The sequence below is a fragment of the Mytilus californianus genome, unplaced genomic scaffold, assembly GCF_021869535.1.
Source record: "Mytilus californianus isolate M0D057914Y unplaced genomic scaffold, xbMytCali1.0.p SCAF_9, whole genome shotgun sequence".
Lineage (NCBI taxonomy): Eukaryota > Metazoa > Mollusca > Bivalvia > Mytilida > Mytilidae > Mytilus > Mytilus californianus.
This window is the reverse complement of record NW_026262745.1, coordinates 24745847-24765369: the sequence shown is the minus strand read 5'-3', so window position 1 is coordinate 24765369 and position 19523 is coordinate 24745847. Positions and strand designations below refer to the sequence as shown.

Genomic DNA, 19523 nt, shown 5'->3' with positions numbered 1-19523 from the left:
GGATAATTTGTCACAGTAATTATTTTCCAGACATGGTTTTTCACAGGTAGATTTTATCCAGAGGAGTGAAATTCTATGTCTTATGAGGATAGTATTTACCAGTATATATTTTCCGTTCCATATTTCACAGAACCTTGTGAAATAGAGTCCCACTGTCTACTATGTAAGGTACTCACAATCGATATATACCTGACCATAATTATAAATGTTTCACCAAGGTAGAACATATTTGCATAATTTATCAATCAAAGGGAGGTAATTATGAGCCATTTATATTTTACAGATATCATATTCCAGAATCTATTCCATAGTGAAATTTTTCCTTTATTCTTAATTTTTTATATTAATTTATATAAAAAGATGACTTAAAACATGATTTAAAAAAAACTATATTTCTACCTTTACTTTTTTATTTGTACTGAGATCTGAAAACAACTCACCTTTACCTGTATTTCACTTACCTTATTTTATATATTAAATTGATCATGATATTATTTCACAATTAAGATCTGTGAAATTACTTCTGGTTTTGTTTCATATGTTTTCATGATATTTGTCTTTTAAAAGAATGATGTTTACTTTAAAATTATTTTCAATTATAATCTGTGAAATTATTTCCCTTTATAATACATTTATTTGGTTTTTTATTTACTAATTTAGCTTATATTCAAATACGAATTTAGAATCAGATAGAATTTCACGGCAATGGATAATATATCACAGTGAAATCTTTTCCTCCGGATAAAAAAATAACAACAACTTCTGTAACATTTTTTCCCCCAGATGATATTTCATCCGGATAGAATTTTGCTTTACAATATAATCAATTGAAAATTTGGCAGGAAATGATTCTGTCTAGACTTTTCATACATTTAACATTCGCACCTGTTTACTTTCTAAAACTATGAAAAAATAACAAGGATTTTATAAGATTTTCAAAAATTGCTTTATAAACTATATGTACCAGTAATAAAATTATGCAAAGAAACTGAGGGTTAGCAGACAAAATTTTTATTGGTACTACATTGGATAAAACTAGAGGATTCCGAATATCTGACAAAAAAGTCTAAAATAGAGTAGCAAACATCCTTAATGAAGTAAACAATTTATATTAATGAAAATCAAAATCTTTTGATGTACATTTGAGCCTAGGTTTGAGTTGTGAGTACCTGAAGTGAGAGAAAATACATCTATAAACTAATGATTTAAAATTCTCCAGTCCTTTGTCGTCTTTAACTAAATTTATACTAAATACATTAAACTAAAAAAAACCTAGGATATTTATGATAGAAGAAAAAGAATCTACTTCAACCAGTCTGGCAATAGATCACAAATATCGCTGTTTTTTTATGATAGCATAAAGGCAAGCCAATTGCTTAAATATTGCTCAGAAAAAAACCCATGTTAAACTTAAGTAAAGTTTGTGAAGTATGAAATGTAGGTTAATATGTCCTTCTTGAGGTGGAAGGCTGCAGCTATACTATAAATGCAAATTATGATTGCACTTTATTCCATGTTTGAGAACTGAATCTTAATCTTAAACATAATCATAACCCGTCTTCCTTGAAGGAAAAACCAAAAATCCATAAACAAAAAAAATCACATCTAAGATGAATTTTGCACTTCAATTCTGACACTGTATAAATTTCTATGGAATTACAAAATTGATCTTGGCCACCAGACAGTGTGGATGCATGGGTAAAATATTCCATCATTAATGTAGAAAATAAAAACACATCACCATACACTGTAAACAAACAACACATTTTCTATAAATTTCAGCTTTATTATGCACCTCATGATTCTATGGCAACATGCAAATAACTATCACAGATGATTACATAAATTAGGGTGAAGATATCATATGGGGTCATACAAATTAATTGAAGAAATACATGTACATGTACTACAATTCCATACATTATGAAATATAGCAAACTTCATTATTTTCTATGCCTTCAATATTTTTACTATGATTCTATATATATATAATTAAAATAAAGAAAAACAAAAAAACAAAAAAACAAACAAATTGCTAAACACTAAACAAATGTTGTTCAAAGGCTGAATAAGGTCTAGGCAGTGATTAAAGTTAGTGCCAGTAGCTATCCAAAGGATAGCCCTTGTCCATGGTTCTAAAAATTAGCAAAATTAATTTGCAAACACCACAAAAAAATACCTTTGAAAAATGCTACAAAATGTTTTCAAAATAGCAAATAACAAAGTAAAACAACTAAAACCAGTCCCTCTTTATAAATAACAAAATTCAATGAAGCAGTAATACAAGCTGACATTCATACACATGTCTTTTCTCAAATGACATGAAAATGTCAAATTTTATAGCTTATATGCTAAGTTTTTAAAATATTTTCAATAACAATCAATAGTAACTAAAAAAATATGTAGGATCGGTAAGGCTGAATACTGACTCACAAAAAAGTATTTGATTCACTTTAAACATGATAATCATCTTGTATCATAACTGCTTCTATGTTATACCTCCTTTTAGTGAATACTGAGACTTGGGGACCTTACTCTTTTGTGGCATAGGACATTCAAAATTGAAGCAGGTTCTATTTTTGCCACAACTATCATCCTGAAATATTGGTTCCATCTTATTTTTCCAGAAAATTTTTACATGTCTTTTCTGGAAGAAAAATCTAGTCTTATAACAAAAAAAAAGCCAAAAAGAAATATTGATTTAGGCCATTGTGATTGACAGCTAATCCCCTCACCTGTTATCTTTTTTTTTTTAATTTGATTTGATTTAAATCTAAATTTAAAGGCAAAGCTTAACCAAAACCATATGTAAATAAAAAGTTATTTCATTGTGGAGATTTGTCACTTTACATGATGCATCAAATGATAAGCAAAGCTTTCCCAAAACCATGGATTTCTAAATAAGAGACAGATTGATTGATTGGTGTTTAACAACACTTTCAGCACTATTGGCTATTTTGTTGTGGTCAGTTTTTATTGATGGATGAAGCTGGGGTGCACAGAAATAACCACCAACCTTCCACAGGAAAACTCACAATCCTTGTCAATAAAGATTGGAATTGAGCACACCCGCCTAGCATGGAGTTTTGAACTCACAACCTCAATATTAACAGGCTAGTATTACAGAAGTTGAACTACTTAAACTACTCAGCAACCAAGGCCCCTTCAAATAAGAGACAGAAGACCCAGTAATAAATATTACATAAAAATTCAGACAAATATGATATCTAGTCCTAGAAAATCTTGTCTTCAATAGTTAATGGATTTATTACACATTTTTTTATTGTGTATCTGCTTCAACATTTATCACACTTAGTCACTAGTTGTGCGTCTAAAATATAATGTATACAATTAGTTCAAACTTTCAATACAATACAAACATGAATTAATAGCACCATATGTGATAATATACATTTTTTTCAAACTATTTCAAAATATAATCAAACAATTAATACACAATTGTTTTTGAAGACATAAAAATTCAATTTTTTTTTTGTTACTTTTATCCCTTTGAACATAAAAAGTATAAAATAATACAAAAGTTGTGACCACAAAACAATATAAAAGAGAATGTACTTCTGGGGTGTACTATATAAAATGTTCTCAGAATATGATTTTTGAGTATGGGTTGTACTGTACATTATTATTCAGCATGTGCCAATTTCAATGAATATTTTTGTTTGATTTTACTATAATAAAATTATGACAACATTTAAAGGCATACAAAACAGAGCAGATCCTCTGTTGATTTTTCATTTTATTTTAGGTAAATATCAATATACACTTTTGTATACCTTAACATACTTTTCCAGTTATTCCAGTTTGATTTTAGCATGTTTGAAGTAAAAACAAAAAATGTTATATAAGAATACATTTTGAGAAGAAAAAAAATCATTTGAAATGAGGTAATTAATTCTGTTTGTTAATTAAGTGTTCCTTTGTATTTAGGATTACAAGTCTATGTGCTAAAAACAAGTTTTTCAAAAAAATCCTTGAGATCTCATTTCACTTTCTGTTAAATTATGATGCATTATTAAATGGCTCTGCTACTATATCATTGAATAAATTAGGGACATTTGAAAAAGCCCCTATCATAACTTCTCTTTTATCATGTAAATGAACAACTTTCTAAGATAAAGGCACATATCTTCAATTACTTGTTTACAAAACTATTATTTCCCAATATATAGGCGACTAGATATACACTATTACACAATACCTGTTAATTCACACAATGGTTAACTATTGTTTACGGTTTCCATTCATAACTGAAATTCTACAATGGCTTGTATTGGTATTTTTTTCAGCGAAATTAAGTTAGTTATTCATAAAATATTAGAACAATGGCTCCAAATAATTATATAAATTTATAAAAAGTTGAGCTATCTTGACACTTGTGTACCCTATTTCTCTAAAGATTTCTATTACAAATTATTTAAGTCAAAGTGGCGTAGAGAAAAATAATTTCTAACTTTAAGCATTCCTCTGTCATATCTTTTAAGTAAGCTTACATTTAGCGTCAACAGAACTATGAAAACCAATGAAACAAAAATATTTTCAGATTTTTCTTTTGCATTGAAGAATTGAAAATAAAAAGGTCAATCACCATATAATTCTAACTTCCAGAAAAAATATTCCTCTTAACCTTTTTAAGGTTCAATGTTAATTATTATACAACAATTATTATGTATGGATTTATTGTATCACAGACAGTTTGGTCAAACTAAATTTTCACTATATCACTGGTCCCATAGTGAACATATTTCTGGTCTTTTGATTTAATAATGGCAACTAGTTTTGTTCCCTCAAACATAGCGGTAATTTTAAGGCTACAAAGAAACTACTATCAGCTGAGAATTTGTATAAAAGCTGCAGGAAAAACCCCAGTCTGTCCATTTAATTCTCCCCACTGCCAGTCTTCAGCTCCATCTACTCTGGTCCCTAGTCTAATCTGATCTCCAGTCTACAATTCAATATATGTTACACAATAATTTATTATGCTATTTTTACATGTAAATGTCTCCTAAGTAGCTAGATGACCTAGTCAAGTAATTCTATGACACATCTATAGGAAGCAATCAACTTCCAACAAAAGAACATCACCCTTATTTCATTTTTGGCATTTTTGTCTGTTATAAGCTTACCGGTATATGCCATCAAATACAGTCATTGTGACCTAAATTTCAGTCCTTTTCACATTGAAATTTTTCTAATTTCAATAAAAATCATTCAAGTAATTACATTAAAAAGCTACTTGGGAATGTGGCCAATTTTAATTTGTAATAGTAATGTTGAAAACTTTTTCTTATTCCATTTAAAGCATTTCTCGTTTTAAAATGTTATTACTCCATAAAAAAAAAGCTACTTCTTTTAATTGAAATACTTAATTTAATACTAAAATTCGTAAATTCTTGTGTAGAAATCCCAATAGGGAACATATTTTACATTATTGTAGTAATTAAACAATTTTTTACACCTTTCTTCCACTAACTTTCTTCAGTTTCTCTATTATCCTTATACTCTACATGGTAGACAAGTCACTTATCTAAATGATTGTGAAAAGTTAATTTTGTCTACCATGTAGATTAGAAGAATAATAAAGAAACAAAAGAAGTCCAGTGGTCGAAAAAGTCTTAAAAAATGGTTTAATTGCTACAATAAAGTAAAAATAATAAAGACAAAACCAAACCTTAAAAGATAGTTCCTTGTCATTTTCTCCATCAAAATCATATATTGCTTCTCCGATCTTTTCTTCTTCAACTCTCTCATCTTCATCATGTTTCAATGGTGAACCTACATGTACAAAATATCAATAAATACAATCATTTCAATGTGTACTGCAGAATTTACACCCTTAAATAAATAAATTCATAAAAGACATTTATCTAAATAGAATATTTGTATTTATTATATGCTTAGCGGTACATCCAACTAGATGTTATGTGTTATGGAATCAATGGCAATCGTTCTATATCAGCCATCTTTAATATCGATATCAGTCACTGTTGCAAAGGCTTTATCAAACCCCTAATCTGTATTACAACATGTCACATTATTTTAGGTATATAATAAAGTGTATACGATATGGATTTTTCAATATCACACTGCATCAACCCTCAACCAATATAATCCTTTGAGCAGAGCTCTTAAAATTATATTGGTGATTCAAGTTAAGACCCTATAATATTATTTATATATAATTTATGATTAGCATTGTGAATGTTGATAATAGATTTATCAGTACACCCATAACCTGAACATCTTTCCTTTGAATTGATTGAAAGATATCCTAGGTATTACTGTCCTACTCTAATACACAAAAATATCAGACAATTTCAAAAATTATTTGACTGCAGATTGATTATGATGTTACAGATAATCAGAATAACTGCTTTCCTAAAGGTCTTAACATAAATCATCTCAAGTACACATATCTCTAATTGTCCTGTTGTAATATCTATAATAATTTCCGTCTCAACTTCTTGACCAATCATTATCTTACATATATTAATCACCAGTAATAACCTAACAACAACCTGTTCAAAGCCAGGCGTTTGAAATCTGTATTGGTTGCTATCTATCTTTATTGCTGTAGTATAAACCAGGTTGTTAGTTTTCTATCCTGAATTGTTTAAAAATTTGTCATGCCATGGTTTTCATAGCTTACAATATGGTATGAATTCTGCTCATTGTTGAAGGTCATTATGTGACCTGTAATAGTTCAAATCTTTGTCTTTCAGTCTTAATAACAAGTTGTCTCATTGGCAATCATACCACATCTCCTTACTTCAATACAAACTACATTTCATCTCAACTTAGTATTTCTAATACTGGTTGATCTCTAGAAAATACTTAATTGCATTTTTGTAAGTGAAGGGGACTATTTGTTATCAGATCATCATTTATCCTTACCTGTAATTTCTGGACTAGGATTATCTATTCTTATAACAAAGCTTGCAGGAAATATGCCTTCTCTATTTTTCAGTCTTCCTTTCATCCAATTCTCATCTATTTCTGTTATAACCTCTATAATCTCTCCTTCATTAAAACTCAAATCTTCTGGACTTTCACCAGGAAAATCTGCAATGGCTTGACACATCAAACATTTCTCTTCTAACTGCAACTGTAAAAAAGTATTTTTTATAAACTATACACATGTTTCCAAACTTTATGTAAATCCTTCTTAATAATGAAATGATTCATTGCAGGGTTAAGGGTCATCATCTTAAGTAATGTGCTTTTAATGCATTTATGTTAACCCGCATTACTAAGATGGTTATAATAAGTCTATAAGATGGTGATAAATCATACCAAAGATATTTTAATAGTTATGTCCATTAATCTAGGTTTACCGTCTAATAAAGATTTATCAAATAATTTTGGTCACAGAAAATCATTCCTTTATTTTTGCATTCAACATGAATCAGTCTATTTTCTTCTTTCTATCTTTACTTATTCCTAATAAATCATGTATTCAGTAAACTTAAATTGTTATTGCCTACAATTTTTTCTACATAGATTCTTCCAAGCTTAATCTGTTTATAAATCTTGAAACATTATCAATCTGTACCTTATTCAAATTGTCTTCATGTTGTCTTATATCAGTGCCTTCAGTTTCCTTCACATACATTAGTTCTTCAGACTGTACCATTTCATTCATCCCGTCACTGGCAAGATCTGGCAAATCTTCAATCACTTCCACAAATGTCAAAGGAAATATGCCAACTTTTCCACCAAGATCTCCTCTGACCCATTCACTATCTACCCTCTCTATCAGTTGTATGTAATCTCCTTCCTCGAAACAAAGATCTTCTGCTCCTTCTCCATCAAAGTCAAACCTTGCCACACACCGTGGACCAGTTTTGATCATGTCTGATTTCTCTTTAACAGATGTAGCTGGAGAGGAATCACTGTCTGATGTTTTATTTGTTAAAGGCGATGGTAGTGGGGTTACCTACAATAAAAACAACATAAAGAACATTGGAGTGAAGAGATATAGCCACAAAATGTCATTGAAAAAACTACTGAATTAAAAAAAAAGAAATGAAAGGAGATGTGGGGTATTCTTCAATGAGACATTTTCCCAACAACACTTTAAAGGTCTGCTATCAACACCAAATTCCTAGAATTTGTTAGTTTTTATAAAATGTACTGTCACAACAGAATGGTAAATAATACATTCATTTTCTGGACAGCTACATGAAGCAGAATATTCCAAAGGGCAATAAAAAATCATTAATAAAAGAAAAATCAACAATACTAAGACAACAAGTTAAAACAACAAAAGTCTACAAAACACTACATTATGAGTGAGCAACAAGAACCCCACCAAAAACGGATTGTGATCTCAGGTGCTCTAGAGGGTACAGCATAGCTAACTACACATGTTGCTTGCTTTAATGAAACATTTGCTAACACTTTAAGCCAGATTTATAACGTGTTTACTCATAAAGAAACCTTTCTTTGGCTGACTTGTCACCCTATCCTGATACATATCAATCTGTTCCTTAGCAGACCAGTTTTTTGCTCTCCCTTATAAATGCTGTATACTTAGCAGAGAGGTAGCAAAAGCTTTATAGTTGTAGGTTTATGATAGGTAAGGATAAAACACACAACATCCCAAGGTCTTTCAGATGGATGGACAGACCAAATAACAGATGGAATTGAATGGTTATCAAACCTGCTTTTGTCATTGGCAATGCAAGTAATAAACACCCTAAAGATCAATATGGTGAAGAAAATGGCCAGGAGCAGATTTGTTTGTAAAATGTCTACTTATTCTGATAAGCTAAAAACATTTTGTTTTCTTTAACTGCATCAATCAACAATCATAATTATAAGTTGAACATACCTCTCCATCAAAAGGTCTTAGTATATGTATAAAACTTTGTGGAAACATTCCTCTAGCTTCACCAACCTGACCATACAACCATGATTCATCTATTCTTTTGTGTAATATAACTATATCATCGGCCTACAAAGCAATAAGACCAAATATTATTTCATAAAATAATTTCCCTTTCTTTTCTTATCATCATACAGATGAGATAACTGAAATAAGAGGTAAAATATAAATGTTTCATCATCATAGGAAATAAATGTAGTTTTCCAAATGTAATCAAGTCATAAAATTTTGAAGAACATGATTTAAGTGCAGTAGAGGTAATAAAATATTATACAGAAAATTACTAATAAAATCAGATGTAAGGACACTCATCTTTTTCAGAATTTTGAAAATATATACTATCTCTCAGTCTCAATACATTATTTCTAATGAAATAAATGTATAAGTTAAGATAACAGTTACATACATTTTAAAATCAAAATTGTTGCAAATCTTTGTTAAGATTATTGCGAACCAAATAAAACATTTCCAAATGAAATAAATTCAACATCACATACTGTTTTGAGAGTTGATGTATGTATTTTCATCCACTTAGAAAATAACTTTTTTACTCAGGTAAATTAATCAGAGTGATGGATTTCTCTTAGAAGAAAATTCAAAGGTCCCAGTGAATAAACTACACAGAGAACAATAGCTATTGTATTTATTCAATGGGACAATAGAAATGACAAAAGTTTAAATACCTTGACCAAGAGGAGATGATTCTGTAGAAATGATTCATTTGGTTTGAAATAATTCTGTGAAATTTCTCCAAATGACTGTTTTCAGACCGGATTCATAAGAATGACTGTACTCTACCTCTGGGTTTTCAGTCATGGTCTTATCAAAGTCAATACATTACATTGTTTTTACCTTAAATGACAAGTCATCTGGGTTAGCTCCATCATAATCATGTATAGCCTGACCATGTGGTACACATAACATATAGTGGTATAGAGGATGACCTGGTCTTGGTCTACTTGGTAGATCTGGTCCTGGCTCTAAAAAATGCATCCAATTATTTAATTGTGTAAGTAAAATGCAGACATAATGCAATTACACTGTACTTTCAAGTTTTATTCATGATGAGACGAGCATTACAAAGAGAGATAATTGTATCATTCTGCTTGGTATATAGGTTGGTCTTGAGTCTGGAAACCAATACAAATGAATAGCCAAACTTAAGATTTTTTTGTTAATATTAAACATTTGGTTAAAATTTGAAATACAATGCATGTCCTTTAGTATTCATTTTATATCTGGTAACAAATAATACATATATATATAAACAAATGAAAATACTACTTTCTATATTTGGTGTGTCTTAATTCTGAAACTCTTTTCTTGATTTACCCTGACTGTGACACTCAAACATTTGAAGCAAAGGATTTAAAAGACTTGAATATGTGAGAAGCTATATGAATAAAACAGATTTAAAAAGAATAGCCAAATCCATCTATGGTCAAGAAAGAAATTAACATTTTTTTATGCAAATTAAGCACAGAAAACCTATAAAATATTAAGATGAGTTTCCAAGCATCATAGCAATATTACCCTCTTTTGGAGTTGGAATTCTCTTGTCTGCCTCTGCTGTTGAGCTTCTGAAAAAAAGTAAGATAATTCAAATCAAAATTCTAAACAAAATAGCAATGTATCTTATCGTATATAATTCTTTCTTACTAAAATATTATTTTTGTGAGTTTAAACAATTTTTTTTATGTCAGTAAAGTTGACAGCCACAAAATTTTCAAAATGAATTTTTTAAAAGAGCACCTAGTACTAGTAGGTATACTTGTGACTTCGCTGACTTACGTCTTATTATTCATGAAAATCTTCTACAAGAAGCAGCTTCTAACTTCATATCAAGACTGAAAGTTTTCTTACCCACTGTCAGTTTCAGGGGACTTTACTGGTGCATGTGATGGCCTAAGTGGACCAGTTTTTGGTCTTGTTGGTTTGTCTTTTGATTCCTCAAGGTTTTCTGCAACACAAAGAACATTTTGTTAATTAGAAGACAACAATAATGATTTTTTTAAGAAATTAAATCTTTTTCTCATAGAATCAACAAACAAACAAAAAACCACTGACCACCTGTCTGTAAGAAAACTGTTTGTAAGATGAGTGTGGCTACTGTAAGATTCCCATATAAAATCTTACAAACCTATGGTATTACAAGTAAGTATAAATCTTTTTTGCAATGGAAAAAAAAACGCAAGATAGTATTGGTTGATATGTTTAGACATATATTCCTGCAATCAAAAGATAAAATATATGGAAATTTCCATAAAGAAAATGTTTAGAAAATAAAAATAAAGGTAAACTATCCATGTGTTAAAAGAAGAGAAATGGAATATACAAAATTAATTCTCAGGCAATCCTAGTATACATGAAAATTATCTTTTGCTAAAATGTTTTCTATTTTGTATTTTTTACTTTTAATGCTTGTGTTATAATCGGTGTCCAATTCATCATTTCCCCCTCCATTTTATTTGCCCATATAAAACAAAATTAGGTTCATCTTTAACAATGAATTTACCTTCATCTGGATGAACATTGCGTGATTGTAACATGGATTTCGGTCTTGCGGCAGGTGAAGGTCTTGGCGGAGGAACTGAAAAAATAATAACTTTCGCAGGCGACACAAAAACAATATGATCAAACATTAATTCAAAACAGCATGACAAGTCCTTACATATGGTGAAATATTATTTAAGCCAAAAAATCTGCCATTAAAAAGATATGGTAAATACATGTAGATTTATTTGAGAAAGTTACCAATTGAGACTTTTGTTGTCGATGTTTACTGGCAATACTCGGAGGTTTTAATGGTTTGTCTGTTTGTATACACAATTTCAAGACTGAATAAACCAATATCTTCCTCTTGCATTGTTTGATTTATTTATTTTATCTCTTTTTTCGTAATCTCATACAAACAATTCAACAAATACTTACCTTTCTCTTGCCTGGTTGATCCAGTATCAGCATCTGGAGACTCCTGTTGTTGATTATTGCTGGCATTACTTTGTGGTTTGGCTGGTTGTTTTACTGCTGGTGGAGGAGGCTTTGAAGGACCTGTCAAGTTTGGAGGAGATGGTTTATTAGGAGGTGGCTTGGATGTGATCATTGGGTCCATTTTTGAAGATGATGTAATCACCATTGTCATAGGTCTAGCTCTGGCCATTGGTTTAGGTCTATGTTGAACTTTTTCTGTATCTGTATTCCTTTGGATTTCTAAATCATCTTTAGATTTTGGAGTCAGTGGTGTAAATCTTTTAGATGGGACAGGAGGTGGCGGTTTTTCTGATGGAACAGATGAACTTATTTGAGGTTTTATTTCTGATTTGTCTTTTGCTGGCTTTAATATAACAGCATATTCAGGGATTTCTTTTTCTAAATTTTTATTGGAGGATTCCTGGACCTTTTTCAGTACAGTTTCTTCAGGAGGCTGTTTAGGTACATTTGCTCTAATTATTGTTGGTTTTCTTGTTTTCTTTATTTCAGTGTTATCTGTAACTAATGATTCTTTAAAATCATTTAGTTCAGTCTGGTCTTTACTTGCAGTCTGGTTATCATCGACTGTGTGAACATTAGCTTGTGGTTTAAGTTTAGGTTTAGGTAAAACTGATGGTTTGGGTTTCGTAGCTATTGGTGGTTTCTTTTTCTCTTCATCTTCTGCAACATGATGTGTTTCAGTTTCAATATGGTTTTTGCTTATTACATTAACATGATCAATATGTTTACCTTCTTTTTGTTCTTCTTTTTCAGGCTGTCTTTCAAAACTTCTAATTGGAAGAGAAGGAAAACTATCATTTTGATGGGAAGACATAACAGATATCACATTTTTACTAGAATCGTTGTCTTGTGATTTCTCAATACTTTTGTTCATTTTTGCTGGACGAATTATAGTTGGTCTCCTTGGTTTGTCAGACACTGAAGACTGGGAGACATTTTCGGACTCATTTTCACCTGACCAAGTATATGATCGCTGAGGTTTTGCTGGAGATTCTATAACAAGATCGGACTTACCATTATCAGGAGACGGCGTAGGTGGTAATGGACGAGAAGAAACAGACGGAATTTTACGAGGTTTCAGTGGCGGTGATGATTCTGGGGCAGAAACATTTGATCTAGGTTTCGCCAATGGAGATTCAGGGGATGACTTCTGTGGTCGAGGTTTAGGCGAGGGTGATGCAGGTGCCCTGAGAATGGTTGGATTTTTATTGTCTTGCTGTGGAGGAACATCTTTTCTTGTAGGCACTGGTGGTGGTGGTCTGTTGTGTGGAAATGATTCTGTAAATACATGTGTAAAATATGTAATAACATGACTAATGTATCAAAATATCAACATTAGATGTTATTGTAACTATTTGCCAAGTGGGAGATCTCTATTTTATTTAAATACAAGGAGTCTTCTGTCAATTCCTGGAGATTTGACACCTACATCTAATCTCAATTTTAATTATTATATGATTAGTTTTGGGAATTGGCTGGAAAATTATTATCAATTAGTCTAATGAGAGACATTGGTGAAGATTATCCCCACTTCATTACAGATGGCGCTGTGGTAGATCAGGTCCAACAACATCTGTTTGTATGATAATGAAGCCAGCATGCATTCATTAGCACATAATACACAAACATGTGTATGCTGATGATTAAATATTAACAAATTCTTTTTGTTTCATTTTTATCTTATTCATTATATAATATTTTTATGATACAAATACGTGTCAAATTTTGGAAATTGGACACTGCCTAAACTAAGAAAGAATAAAAATCAAAAAGTACACGTGTATCAGGAAGAAAAATAAGAGAGTTGATTGGAGGGAAGGTTTTTAATATATTTATTATTATAAAAATAAATGCTTGTTTGTCTTTCTTCATTAAAAACACAGAATATGGAAAAGTTTTTAGATACATGTATATATTTATGGATCTATATTAAATTTATTTACAAAAATATTCAAACATATCACAAATTTTTTTTTGTGTTATTCTTTCAATAAATTTCATAAATATATCAAATGTTTAACTGAAATAAAAACTATATATAATATGACAAATTAAAAACAAAACCTAGCTTAAATGCAAAATGTGATGATTTTTTCAACAAGATACTTTTTAAAAATCATTATTCTTAGATTAGAATCATATGACAGAAACAAGAATTTTGGAAATGACTTTACACATTTTACATTGAAATCAAGAGGTATATCTGGAACCAATGGGGGAAAATACTTGGCACTACAGCTAAGCAATTGTACAACAATAGATTTGTAAGATACTTGTGACTGGGAACCGAAAAATTACTTTTTTTTGTCAAATCAAAGTGTCATACCGAAATGAATAGAGAAATCACATACAAAGTTGATGTTTGCATATAAATAAAGATCTTGTTTTTGTAGAGTCCCAGTGTGACTGTTGCAGCTAATCGTAAACATTTATTTTTATGTTTGCGCAGTTCTCTTTGACATGACACAGTTTTTTTGTTTCTAGGAGTTTAGGATAGAGGAAACTTGAACACAATGTTTACAAGCATTTAATCAATGTAAACAATTTTTTGGAAAACCTATAGCGATTAAAGCACAGAAACTGCCAATATCAAATAATGGTTTTTTAAACATAAGTTTTGGTCCAATGTTCCATTAATTTGCAAATTTACTGGAAACAACGATTTTTTCAGGAATATTCATTTGAAACAATCCTAGGTGCATTTCTCTTATCAAACCTGTTTCAGCCAGCAAATCCTGATGCTTGTATTTAAGTGCATCATGATTACTTTCACCTGAGGATCTTAAAATTCTTTGGTTAAAAGACAACACACATAACTGCAATTCAGGAATCAACAGCAGGTCAACCAAAAAGAAAACTAAAAAGACCAAAATTAGGACTGGTTGTATCATTTACAATGAGTTCTGTTTTATACACAGCAGCTATCTAGCATTGGAGACAATATGAACCAGTAGCAATAGAGAAGTTCCAGTCAGTCACAAAGCAAGAAACCATTAAATGTGGAGTATTTGTGTCAAAGTCAATTTCTCTTTTGGCTGCTTCTGCAGGTAGATTGACAGAAAACAATCCAGTATTAGAAAGAAATCCTGAAATGAACTTATCACACCTTAATCTGTTTTTTACTTGTCTGAGGTAAATGGGGAGTTAAGTGTTGGGCCAAAAACATAATTCAGATATGCAACAACAGGTAAATGGCATCTAGTATATAAAAACTTCTTATTATAATTTGTAAACAAATATCAACACACTGTAAATCTAAATAGGTTATAGATAAGAGATGCTGTGTGTGTTGGACCTGATCTACTGCACTGCCATCTATGTTATCATTAGAGGGGAATAATTGACCAATTCTTAATAAGAAGGCATGGTCTGATTTGCGTTTCGTTTGTAATCTGTTTTTAATTCATATGCAAATAATAGAGGAATTTAGTAACACAGTTTTCCTTATGTAGTATTTGTTCATGTCATGTATAGCATTTTTGTAGAATTACCCAAACTTACAAATCTATAATTTATACTGATTGCAGTCCACCAAAATAGTGTGAATATGTACAAAATATGCGTGTTTAAAGGCATTCCTTACATTAACAAAGGGGTGTCAAAAGTTTTCTGTAAAATGTTAACATATTAAAGATTTTTAAAAACTTTCATCAATTTAAGATTGAAAATTACAATTGATTGAGAATTTTCAATAATCAATAGATATTTTGGTTAAAATCTATAATTGGAAATCACTATGTGAGGTTATACTAAATATAAGTATTTCACTAGCTGCTATACATTCTTGTGATACTGACCTGGTTTTGATGGTCTTGGAGGAAGAGAATCTCTAACAGGAACAAGTGACGTAGGAGGTACCAATTTCAGAGCTGGTTTAGGTGATTCTTTCTTGGTTTCAAGTTTTGATGAGGGTGTGTTGCTACAAGACGTATCTCTGAAACCTACTTCACTCATTGGTCTTGCTGAGACTATAGTTATCTCTAACTTCCTGGTAAAAGTGCAAAAAATTATATCAGATCATTCAAAAAAGCCTCTTTCAGAATAAAACTAATGACAATACTGGAGTAACATCGCATGATCTAAACCTTTCCATTTTCTAGAGTTCTTAATAAAATCTAAATCTAAATAATACTCTGTTTAATTGAACAGCAGTATACTACTGTTGCCTTTATTCATACCTTTTTGGAGCCCCATCAGCTTTACTACCAACTGAAACAGGTCTAGAAGATTTGTTTCCAGAATGTCTTAATTGCACTTTCTCTGTTTCTTCTTTCTTTTCATGTGAATCTAAAATGAGTTTTTACAATAAAAAATTATTCACTAAATATCATTGAATATACTGTAAATATGAAAAAAGAAGATGTGGTATGATTGCCAATGAGACAACTCTCCACAAGAGACCAAATGACACAGAAATTAACAACTATAGGTCACCGTACGGCCTTCAACAATGAACAAAGCCCATACCGCACAGTCAGCTATAAAAGGCCCTGAAATGACAATGTAAAACAATTCAAACGAGAAAACTAACAGCCTAATTTATGTACAGAAAATGAACGAAAAACAAATATGTAACACATAAACAAACGACAACCACTGAATTACAGACTCCTTACTTGGGACAGTAAATACTTTTATCTTTTAAACAGCTACATGTTCATGAAATCCTTACCTTTGCTTTACTGTCTATAAAGTTCTATTTTTCCTTTTTCTTTATCTATCATTTGTGACAACAACACAAAGTCTTCGACTTAAATCCAAGTGTCTTTTTCTCCGAAAGGATGGGAGTGAGGAAATTTTTCAAAGAACTGGAATTGCTTGAATTATAATCTAAGTGATATAAGTTTATGGATAAGATTAGAATTTATTTTTCAAAATAATTCTATGACAGTTTTTTTAGATGCTTAATGCATTGAAATCAATGTTATTTGTGCTGTCATTAGTAAAATCACCTGGTATTGCCCTTTGTTTTTTAATCTAACCTTTTCTAAATGATGGTGGTCTGTTAGGTGGTTTAGGTGGCGGCCTTCCTTCCCCAGTAGGTGGAACAGGTCTTCTTGGTACCATATCACTGTCATCGTCTACACAAAAAAAACAAAAAGAGGCAAAACCATAAAAATCACATCGAACATGTAGAAGATCAGTTTACATCTCTGTCCATTGAAGTTCTAACTGTGGAAAATTTTCTTTTGGTGAGATTCTAGTGAAATTCTGCAGGAATATTTAACTATTTTTGTATTCATCGAACAAACATACAAATGGTTCTAGTTGTAATATATAACAATACACAATTTTTTCAAGATTTGGAAAACTTTTCTAGCCGTTGGTTATTGTCTGACATAATTGATTTTGTTTATCATTCGTATATCAAACTGTTAGGTTTTTCAGTAAGAAGGCCTTTTATAGCTTACTACATGGAATGGGTTTGGCTTATTGATGAAGGCAATATATATGTGAGCTGTAATCTTAAAGATCCCAAAATCATTGTTTTAATATTTTTTATAATAAGTCATGATTTTCTTAAAATATTTTGTCTAATAATTTTATAATGAATTAAGATTTTCTTAAACATTTTTGTCTTCCTCTTCCATCTGAGAATTCAAGTGATAACACATCGACCCTACTCATTTTACATAGACTTTATAAGTGTTACATAGTGTAAAACAGTTTCATCTTTCCATTACTATCATGACTATGGCTTTAAGTGTTTTATGTATTTGAAACATATATATATTCAAACCTCAAAATGATAAAGAGTAAAATATCTTTAATAGGCAATGGCATCATTTAACTTTTTAATATAGATATATACATTTGTACTTTGAAGTGCAGTTTTGATGGGCATTTTAAAAGAAACATTAATGAATATCTCTGTGTAAATGGTGTAGTACAGTACAAAATTTCATTTTTTATAATAAAAATTTGGAAGATTATTTTGTAATAAATGTTTCAGTTTGTTGCAAAAATTATATTGAGCTATGCTTCTTAACCCATATATATGTCCATAGTGGGCATGCTGCTCTAAGGACATATCTGTCCATTATTTATAAATGACAAGGAAAATTTTCACTCATTGAATTTAATTACAAACTTCAAATTACTTACAAGTACAACTTGAATACAATTTTTAACATGAATGTTCTATCCTTTTGATTCAAACAAATAATAGTATAAAGTCACAATGACAGGTCTGACACCGTGATGCTGTTTGGTAATGTCTTCTTTAATACATTGTACTTTGCTCAAAGTAAAGTTGAATACTGCCAGCAACACTACATTTATTCTAAAACTCAGCCGTTAACATGTTTATTATGTCTGCAAAGATTTAGATTGAACTTCCAAATAATGAATAGGAAACTGGAATTCAATTAAAAATTGTGATAAATATTTCATTTAAAACTATGCTTTTTCAAAAAAAATATTGTGCAGTTACTTCTGCATTGTTCTGGGCTGATTTGAAAAAAACTTTGTACCAATAATCAGATAATAGTAGAAATATTTTTTACAATGCATTTTTAATACATGTACAAAATATATAGCAAAAAAAGAAAGGTGAACAAATACTTTTTGCCATGCGCTGTATGTAAGCTCACTATGCAGATATTAGAGAACCCAAGTAATGCTATTTCAAATAGCTACTTCGTCCTTTTTCACAGGTTACAACCGTCTCTTTTCAACCACCCATATAATTCTGAAATTCATATATTTAGGTTGCCTTGAAACCTCAAAAAGTCTGACTTAACTTTGCAATTTTCACATAAAGTTCTGACAGGAAATGCACAAAGTTAAAAAAGACTTAGAGAGGTGAAAGATACCAAAGGGATAGTCAAGCCTATTAGTCTAAAACAAACTGACAATGCCATGACAAAAAAAAAAAACGAAAAACAACCAAAAGAAAAACAACAGTACACAAAACACATCATTATAGAAAACTAATGACTGAACACATGAACCCCACCAAAAACCTGGGGTGTCCTTGGTGATCTCAGGTGCTCCAGATAGGTTAGCAGATCCTGCTCCACATGTAGCAAATGACATGTGCAAACCTGGTGATAAGTCTAATTTGGTAGGACACATTTGAGGACGGGATAAGCATGATTTGTCCCCTCCTAAGACAAAGATTTATGTATATACGTTAGCCATTCTTTTTTATGAAACAAAGCAGTACCAATTCTTTCAATTTGTCTTTTAGTTTGGAATGGGTAATACTTGTGTAAAGCTTAAAGGGTAGAAAAGACAAAAGTCAAATTTAAGTTATGATTTGATTTGAGAATCTAATAACTTATTACAATGATACCTTTTTCAGAATCGTGCGTGTTCTGGGCACGTATAATCGTAGGTCTTTTAGGGGGTGGTGGCCTGGACACTTCTGCCATCCTGTCATTTGTAAACAAACTGGAAATAAGGAAAACCAAGAAACGTTCCGCATATTTCATATGGGAGGTAACTCAAAATGATGTTTGGTATATTTATTGGTAGTTCTGCATTTTCTGTAAGTAGATTAACCTTTTTATATATAATTATGGTAGAAAGTATTTGTATGTATCCAAACAATCAATTTTACTGAAATTTCTGATTACAAAAACCAAACTCTGTTTTAGCAGACGATTTTCCATCTCAAACAGGA

At 30.7% G+C, this 19523-nt stretch overlaps 1 protein-coding gene and 1 long non-coding RNA gene across 4 annotated transcripts in view; both read right to left on the bottom strand.

The window, feature by feature from the left end:
- Window positions 1-19523, bottom strand: part of LOC127715307 (uncharacterized) — a 156580-nt gene that overhangs the window by 2806 nt on the left and 134251 nt on the right. The window lies entirely within an intron of this gene.
- On the bottom strand, window positions 1766-19317 carry LOC127715263 (SH3 domain-containing protein 19-like). Of its 2 annotated transcripts, none has more exons than XM_052221291.1 (14): window positions 19194-19317; window positions 16879-16977; window positions 16075-16183; window positions 15694-15884; window positions 11837-13174; window positions 11421-11495; window positions 10769-10865; window positions 10439-10485; window positions 9758-9885; window positions 8852-8974; window positions 7571-7954; window positions 6913-7123; window positions 5690-5793; window positions 1766-4963 (listed from the first exon to the last, which is right to left on the bottom strand). In XM_052221291.1, the coding sequence occupies exons 1-14, from the start codon at window positions 19270-19272 to the stop codon at window positions 4847-4849; spliced, it is 3102 nt and encodes a 1033-aa protein (XP_052077251.1). In that variant the 5' UTR covers window positions 19273-19317; the 3' UTR covers window positions 1766-4846. The 2 variants fall into 2 exon arrangements, with proteins under 2 accessions (XP_052077251.1, XP_052077252.1); XM_052221292.1 differs by having other exon boundaries at window positions 6913-7117.